At 39.0% G+C, this 9,036-nt stretch overlaps 1 protein-coding gene and 1 long non-coding RNA gene across 9 annotated transcripts in view; one reads left to right on the top strand and one right to left on the bottom strand.

Moving 5' to 3' along the window:
• The first annotated feature begins 37 nt into the window (after positions 1-37).
• The window catches only part of LOC310682533, a 25,404-nt gene continuing 16,405 nt past the window's right edge, over positions 38-9,036 (top strand). For 2 of the 5 annotated variants that reach the window (XR_014513948.1, XR_014513951.1), the window contains exons 1-2: positions 56-174; positions 8,426-8,522. This is a non-coding gene — a long non-coding RNA (uncharacterized lncRNA). Of the gene's footprint in view, positions 175-8,425; positions 8,523-9,036 lie in introns of all 5 variants that reach the window. The other 3 variants (XR_014513949.1, XR_014513952.1, XR_014513950.1) reach the window with 2 other exon arrangements.
• PIP4P2 (phosphatidylinositol-4,5-bisphosphate 4-phosphatase 2) overlaps positions 3,361-9,036 on the bottom strand; it is a 25,269-nt gene continuing 19,593 nt past the window's right edge. For 2 of the 4 annotated variants that reach the window (XM_083451412.1, XM_083451411.1), the window contains exons 5-8: positions 8,913-8,965; positions 6,975-7,065; positions 4,991-5,073; positions 3,361-4,882 (exon numbers count right to left, since the gene is read on the bottom strand). In XM_083451412.1, the coding sequence (XP_083307538.1) occupies positions 4,813-4,882; positions 4,991-5,073; positions 6,975-7,065; positions 8,913-8,965 (297 nt within the window). In that variant the 3' untranslated portion in view covers positions 3,361-4,812. The remainder of the gene's footprint in view (positions 4,883-4,990; positions 5,074-6,974; positions 7,066-8,912; positions 8,966-9,036) is intronic. The other 2 variants (XM_083451413.1, XM_083451414.1) reach the window with 1 other exon arrangement.

Genomic DNA, 9,036 nt, shown 5'->3' with positions numbered 1-9,036 from the left:
GCAACTAACGGTCTCCCCGCGTGCGGCTAAGCATTCCGAAGCCGGCGCGCGCTCTCGCGCCTGCGCTGTGCAGGCGGCGGAGGCCGTTGGCGTCACGTGCTCGGTCGCTCGCGCCACCCGGGGTTGACAGACTTGGCTGGAAGGGAAAGGCGCGCCTTCAATCTCTGGAACTAGGTGGGCTTTTGTTTTTTAAAGGGGAGGGGTCCCCCATTATTTTTTTGGAGAATTCCTGGAGTTGGAACTGGTAAGGAGCTGCTCGACATTGGTTGTGGACACCTTGGAGGTTTTGAAGCAGAGGTTGGATGCGATGGCCTTCTGTCATCTTTAGCTGAGATTCCTGCATTGCCGGGGGTAGGACTAGATGACCCATGGGGTCCCTTCCGGCTCTACAGTTGTATGATTCTTGGAAGAGTCTGTCCGGGCCAAGTTCTAACTTGAGCAGTCCCGTCTCAGTTGTTTTGCTTTAGCAGAGTATACCGCTTGTCAAAGCGCATCGCTGCTGTGTCCCACATCCTAACAGCGTCATTAATTTGGTTATGTGCCCTCAGTCTTTATTTATTGAGGTACCGCTGCGGCAGGAAGGTAAACGGCGTCTTCGTGCGCTCTGGTTTCTGTCACAGTGTCCCGTTGAGCCCCTAAAGATAGTGGGGAGAACATTCCACAAATGGGTAAAGGTAAAGGGACCCCTGACCATTAGGTCCAGTCGTGACCGACTCTGGGGCTGCGGCGCTAATCTCGTTTTATTGGCATACAGCTTCCGGGTCATGTGGCCAGCATGACTAAGCCGCTTCTGGCGAACCAGAGCAGCACACGGAAACACCGTTTACCTTCCCACCAGAGCGGTACCTATTTATCTACTTGTACTTTGATGTCCTTTCAAACTGCTAGATTGGCAGGACTACAGACCGGGCAACGCGAGCTCACCCCGTTGCGGGGATTCAAACCGCCGACCTTCTGATCGGCAAGTCCTAGGCCCTGTGGTTTAACCCACAGCGCCACCCATGTCCCTTTCCACAAATGGGTAGCCACCACTAAAAAGGCGTGTTCTGGTGTTGCCGCCTTCTGGATTTCTACTGGACCAGGCACATGAAGAAGGACCTCAGATTATGATTGCACAGTCCTGAAATCTATTTCAGGAGCTACTGGGGCTGAAGTTGCTTATGAATCAATCCCACTGGGTAGGACTTGGGTGCTGTGCTCAGGTCCCGCCTGTGGTTTCTGCTTGGCCAATGTAAGAATCGAGCAGTATATAAATTTTATGAAATAAGTAAAGTAATGGTGCTGGACGAGATAGAGACCATTGGACTGCTCGAGCAGGCTCTTACGTTCCTAACCAATGTGTAGAACTATGGTACACATCTACTGTATAGAATGGAAAGTGGGTGGAGTCATGTTTCCCATTTTGCTGCTTGATCTTATGTATGCATAAATCCTGCAGCATTCAACGGATCTTCTGTTCGGGTAAGCGTGCATAGGATTACAACCTAACAATGGAATTTTGTTTAGTTTTGTGGTACTTACTCTCAGGTAAGTGCATATTGGTTTGGAGCTGCAAGCCTATGCGTACTTACATTGTGCCTTAATGACCACAGTGTGATTGCACTGTTGGAGACTAAATGCAGAAAGGATGGGGAGTGAAAAGGTTGAAAAAACTGCTTAAAGCAATGAAAATGAAGATACGTTTTTATTAGACATTTAAATTCAGGTCAGGATGAAGCTGCATATGGATTAAACTTACATGGAACAACTTAGACTGGAGTTTTTGACCCCAACTTTTCCAGGTTATGCTTTTCCTTTTAAGTGCTTCAGCAAAATCAGTCCATTGTCTGTTTTGGACAATACTGTGTGCTGACAGTAACTCCAGGCTCCACAGCAGGCATCTTTCTCAACACCTGTTGTCACAAATCATTTAAGTGGAAATAAAAGGGATTGAACCTGGAATCTTTTGTATGAAAAGAGTTGCCATCTTCTGTTTTTAGAAATTTTTACATCTTCCGTTATGTGGCCCTGGTCTCATGCATTGTTGCTTTCGTCCAGGGGAAGAAACAGAGCTTGGGTGGCCATTTGTTGGGAATTGTTTAGCTGTGATTCCTGAATTGTAGGGGATTGGTCTAGATGATCTGTACCTTCTAACTACGATCCTGTAGACTCCTTCACATTCTGCTCAGTGTATATCATTGGCAGCAAGCTACACTCTGACCCTATGCTATTATTCAAGGGCTTTTATGGTCCCTTCAGGGTCCATAATTCTTAAATCATAAACTGTCTTATATACAGTTAACCTTCAGTGCCCACCAGCCATGAGAGAGAGGCCCTTCATGATGAAAATATCACAGCAACTCTGGTGGTCTACATTTTCTTCATAGTGTAACCTTGCTTATTTCACACATGCACTAGAGAACTTAAAATATTTTACAAAAAAAACCTGAAGTCCATTATGACTTTGGCAATGAGAAAATAGTTTTATCATAAGGTTGAAATACTATAATACAGTGCCAATTTTACAACTGGCTGTTCCATTGCCCTTATAGATTTTTCATTTCAATCCTCAAGGTTGATAATGTTTCTTCATTTTACGAAGGTCTTGGAAGTATTCCAGATGAAACCTACTTTTAGAATGTCCTTTTCCTTAACATCCTCAAGTTCCTTTCAGTTGTTATTCTGGTCACAATAAACAATTTTTTGGTGATGTTATTTCTTTGTATCTTTGGTCAAAACAAAGCATTGTTATTTTTAAAATTTGACATCTAGACCCACTTAGTGTGTAGTATTATTTTTAAAAGATCAAAAATAGAAATGCAACAGCACTCTCTCCAGGAATAATACATATAAAACAAAACTTTTAAAAAATGTCACTGAAAGACCTGGGTAAATGAAAAAGACCTTCAACTGCTCCCAGAAAAAACCTCAGCACATAGTAGCCATATTTTGTAGTAGCTGAAGTTTCTGAGCAGCCTTCACGGAAAGCAGCATATACAGTGCACTAGAGTAGTGGGCTCTTATAAGAGCTTTGTTTCATCAAGACACACCTATTACCATTTCCTGTATAAAATACACATGTATGAACTAAAATGTTGCAGTGAAAAAGACTTGTGCTTGTGGTTAAGTGGCAATCATAAGAAAACTAACCTAGGAGTAAGCCCCATTGAATTGAATATGATTTACTTCTGAGGGCCTGCATTGGTGATTAATGGGTTAAACTATCCTGCCTCATGGGATTAGTCACTGTACCCCATGGAAGAAAGATTACCCCCTCTTGTTCTTCACAATGTCTTTCCTATGAATCCCAAGTCACTGGCTACTGGCTCACAAGATCAATGAATCCACCACAGAGGTTCCCCAATGAGAATCCAAAAATAATAGCTTTGAATAATAATCTTTATTAGTGTATTTTAAAAGGTACATGGTAATCCTGAGCTACTGCTTTTGTACATTTAACATTATACAAAGACTTTCATTTACAGTTTGAAGGATACATTTATTGTGCTCCAAATCCTCACCCAAGCATCACTTTGCCCCCAAACAGGAATATAGATCATTGAAAATATTATGCACAACCCTGGAACATTCACATTTATCTAACCTCAACTCCCATTATCTAAGGACTACTGTAATCTAAAGGGCTCAAGGTATTCCTTCAGAATTTTAAAAAACACTTTGTGTAAAACTTCAAAGATGGGCAGTGCAATAACTGGTCCCCATAATTTATTTGTGACCTCAAGAAAATCATCTTTAGTTGTTGTATTGTTCAACTAGTTTTCAGTGTTATACTAACCAGCTATACATCTATGGAATGATCAGAGTAACTGTTTACTCCATTTCATTTCCTATTAGTTAGTGTAAAGCTATATTTCCCTTTGCAGTGACTGGAAAATTATTTTCCTATTATGGAAAATAAACCACAATCCAAGCAAACTGAGAGGTAACCCAACATCACCCTATAGTCATCTAAATTTATAAAACAAGTCATATCAAATGCTTCCCTTACTTAGACCCTGTAAAGGAACTCATACAAATTGCTAGCAATTAAGTTCCATTAATCCAATCATGGCTTTGCCTGTAAAAAGATAAAAAATATTAAGTGCCAGGGTCCTTGAAAGAAATGAAGAAAAAATTATCCAAGCTGAATTTTAATTGTGTTTAAATTAACATTTTTCTTAAGATGGACTACCAAAATATTACACCTTGACTTGGAAATTTGAAAGCATACTGTGTTTACAAATGGTGACACCCTAGCAAAAGCTCCATTCTTCAAAATGATGCACACTTAGTAAGATCACTTTGTTCTTAAGTAGAAGTTACAGTAAGCAGTTAAAGCAAAATGCTTATTGCTTAAAATTTTAAAGCAGGCTGCTTTGATACAGTTTGTAAGTGTACATACAAATGTGAAGCAATTGTAGAAACTCAAACACCTTGCTTTTACATACTCATCTCAAATGGCACAGACTGTTTAATATAGTAAAAGAATACTGTAGTTGGAATTGAATTCAACAGTACTTTTAAGACAGATGTATGATAGTGTAAACAAAGCTTTAGTATTCAGAGGTTGGGAATCTAGCAGCAAAACAAATTATTTGCATATAATGTAGTGCAATGAACATTTGTTCTTAAAGGATCCCCAGCCTTATAACTATCTGTAACAGAATGGAAATATTAAAAGGAAAAATATTTAAGTTACTCAGTTCATATTATCAGACCCTCTAGAAATCTCCATTTTCTATAAGAAAGCATAAGGAGTCTATGCAAAACTGTGTTCTGGATAACTGACTTTTATGGCTCCCCAGTAGCAGGCTCGAATTAGGCAGACCAAGCCTAAGAGGTAAGCAATAGCCCAAGAAACGTAAGTGGCATGAAAGTTTCTGGCAAAATCTTGCGTACCAACCTGTTAAAAATAAAAAAGAACACCAATTAATAAGTATCATTTAAATCTTTAAGGTGAAGCATTAACAATTGGTATAAAAGTAATACTTAAAGGAAAAAATAACACAACCTTATAGGTTTCTGAAGCAATTGCAATCTGTTCTGAGTTAACTTGTTTGGGACACAGCCTTTTCCTATTAGCACATCAGAAATCTATTGCCATAGAGAGAAGTTATTTTGCATTTCATACTCACTAAGTTATCAGGATTTTTTTTTAGTTTTTACCCAAAAGAACATGCTGTTTTCCAAAAGACACAGAACACCAATTACATTCTAAACAATGGAAGTACTGTATAGGGTATAGGATTAGTCAAATTTACTGATATGTCCATAATAATTACACCATAAACAATTCTACAAGTTTGCTGGAGGCATACTTGCCATCATATTTAGTGTAACAATAAATGCAACCCTGATCACCACAAATTTTGTATTTTAATTGTGAAATAAAATAATAAATTGGACATTAAAAGTTACCATTTTAAAGCTATATTTTACAACTTACATTTATTGTTTTGGAATATACTTGCTCTTCTTAAAAAGGAAAAACTTTGGGGGGGGGGGTAAGAATCTAATATTCCAGCTCCCTTTTTTGAGGACCTCTGCTATTCCTGCTACAGTTTTTGCCTCTAAGCCTTGCCTTTCACAGAGCTTTGCAATATAGCAATTACCCCCTCCTGCTGCTGTCTTCAATGGGTTAAATGCCATTCATAAGATATATAGGTAAAAGGTAAAGGACCCCTGGATGGTTGAGTCCAGTCAAAGGCAACTGTGGGATTTGGTGCTCATCTCACTTCAGGCCGAGGGAGCATATTTGCATGCATAGTAGACAATGTGGGGAATCACCTATTAGGTCAATATATGGTTACTTATGTAACTTTGTTCATTTAGGAACAGTGCACTATAAAGTTACCATAAAACCTTTCGGGGGACGTTGCCCTTTCACAGTTAGGTCACAGCTTCCCAGGTGTAAAGAAGTACTTCCATGCACATCTGCAGTCCAATCTTGCATATGCTTGTTTTCTAAGTTCAGATGGACATGCTCCTATGTTAGGTGTGTATAAAACTCCAGCCTACATCAGTGCAGCAAGTTCCTACTACAATTCCAAGTATCATGGAAGAATTCATGCAACAAGGCACAAATAAGATGAAAATGGACATAACTGTAACTCTATAGCTATTGATCCTTTTCGTGATCAGAATAGAATTTAAGCAAGCCAGGAACCACATTTTTTCTGCATTCAACACACTGGCTGCACTTTCTTTGTTTAGATTGACATCACCAAGGGCATGAGCATCTGTGTGTACAAATCACAGCAGAAGTTATCTAAACCAAAGAAAGGTTATTTTAATCTCCAGTGACTACATATGTTGAAAGCTATTCAGTATCTCCCTCCTGGCAATGTGGGCAAGGAAAGGGATACCCATCTGGGCAGACTGAGGATAGAGATAGCCCCAAACTACATACAATGGTGATAAAGCCAGGTATTTGAGCATAGATCCACCATCACCACATGTTCCTTGAGCTGTGTGTGGAATGTACAAGACAAAATCCTTGCCCCTGCTATCTTTCCCCCAATTGTGCTTCAATACCCTTTGACACTTTAAATCAGGGTGAGTACCTCAATCTGCAAAAATGACACAGAGGGGCAGTGGGCTTTGTTGAGCTGCTCAGCTGACATGCAGTAAAGCTACCCATCCCTGCTTTAAACCACAACACCGGATCCAATTTAAATTTGACTGGGGAATACCACTGGGGAAAAATATGGGTCAGCTGTTGCAGTGTGTAGTTTGGGCCACACTAGGGGCCTTTCCCAATGACACAGAAAAGTTTTCCATTTTTATTCTGAAATTATTTTGCAGCATTATGATGCCATGCATGATAATATGAAATGTAGGAATGAGGCTTATAAAATACATTTTGATACACACTAGCTTATGAATTCCTTTAGGACACACAAGCAAAGAGTCCCAATTTTTTGCACTACTACAACAATACTACTAGCTCTGTTCAACTGCAGGATACCATTACTGATTTAATTTAGATTACTCACAGTTAATCCAACTCCAATGAAGATAAATATCATTCCAATTGTAATATATGCACAACACCGTCTTCGTGGAAGTGCACATCCAACAGAAGAACTGCAAACAAACAGTATTCCGCAGCGAGAATTAAAAAAAACAAACCAAAAACAGTTTTGACTTTTTATAAAGGATTCATTAAAGGGTATATGTTCTACATCTCCCCTGATGGAAGTTATGAGTTTAAGCTTGTTAGAGTCTAATCTCAATCTGGATTTCAAAGTTACACCACATTCTGGAGCAAGGAAGGCTACAGATGTCCCAATTAAATTCATAGCAGCAGCAACATTGCTTACAAAAAAACTGTAAGCTGTCATGTGATTGTTCAAATGCTCAAACACTCCACTAAAAGCTCAGAAAGGCTCATATGCCTAGCGTGTGACTTATTATTATTTTTTAATGTTCCTGGAATGCTTTTTAATTGCCTGGTTTATGCAGCTTTACTACAATAAGTAATTTCCAAGTATTCAAACTAAAAGATGAAGTCCCCTGGATACTATTTAATGTGGCTTGTACCTTGGTGCCCGGGGCTTTCCATTAGTCCTTACTTAACTAAGATGAATAAAGCTACCGTGATTTGAAGGTGATTTGAAAATCCTGTAGTTTTATTTAGATGAGCTTCGTAGCTCACTTTTGTTTTCTGCACACAGCTTATCGTCATGTACAAAACTTTATACATGTCATGTTTGAACTATTTTGCACCTCCAGCGTGGTTAAAATTACGTATCTATACCAAGTACAGAAAGTTCTGCAGCAAGCCCAGTTATCAAGAACTATCTTGATACTCTTCATTTTCCTCCCTCGTTTTTTGTTCCTCCCTCACTTAAATGGCTTCAAAATGTGGAAGGAGGTAGAGTGTTCACCTTGCACAAGATATACTTGAACCAAGGAGTTTCCAAGTCTTTCCTGTGCTTAGTCCTCTTCCCATGTTATCATTTCATGTCACCCTTCACTCCCAAAACACCATCAGCTCCCCACCCTCTCCCCTCTCATACCCTCGTGCGCACACCCACTCGTGCTCAGCCATGTACCCTTTCAACCTGGACTGGGCTCACAGATGCTGTCTGGCCACTACTTCCCTACCCTGTGTTTCACCACTCATCTGTCAGTATGGCAAAAGGTTTCACACCACCACAAGCCTACCACATCACTAAAGTACCGTAGGAATCTGGATGCAATTCCTGTTCTGAATTATAGTTAGAAAGTTGTAATATACCTTCATTTTAAAATGTGCACACGACAATTTAGTCTCTGTAGCATCATGAAAATGAAGCAAAATTTCTTTCAGAGCTTTTCAATTGCAAGAACGATACAGTGCAAACTATTCACTCATTTTAGTAGCACTATTAGATGTCATTGCTACTGTTCCAGGAAGGCTGTTCTCTTACTGATACTGTTTCGTTTTGTTTTTTGTTCTAAGCCTATTATTCATCGTCAAGAAGTGTTCCAGTAAGAACTTCTATCAGGTTAATCTGTAAGCATTATCAAAATGACCATCACAACAATAATCAAAACAGGTAATAAATTGCTTTTTATTATTGTTTCTAGTTTAATTAAATTGCTGCCCTAAAGAAAGTAGCATGCATATTTTTCATATCAACAAAGAAAAATTTATTTGCTCTTCATATACTTACTCCAAAACTATGGTTTTAAAAATACAATTTCATGCTAAATAGGAAATTAATATTTCTTTCAGCAACTGTTTCTCTCTGTATCCAAGCATTTCCAATTCAGTAATAATTTTCAATAGTTTTTGACTAAGGAAAATTAGAAATGACAAGAGAAGGGTGCATTGACATTCATTATCAGCATTTACAATTGTTTTGTCCAGTGACTGACGGATTATATTTCAAATACATATATCCCCCAAAATAACAACATTAGTAGAAGCACTTGTTGAAACTTACATTTTTTTGCAGTGTGGGCACTTTGCCAAAGTGTTGAATCTCAGTTCCATCCACTATAATAAATAAGGAAAGAAGTGCTGAAAAAATGCCAGTATGAAAACTGTTTATTTTGCTTCGAGTTAAA

This window comes from Podarcis tiliguerta (genome assembly GCF_965153285.1).
Source record: "Podarcis tiliguerta genome assembly, chromosome: 7".
NCBI lineage: Eukaryota > Metazoa > Chordata > Lepidosauria > Squamata > Lacertidae > Podarcis > Podarcis tiliguerta.
Note: the sequence above shows the minus strand (reverse complement) of the source record. Positions and strands in the feature narration are given on the sequence as shown.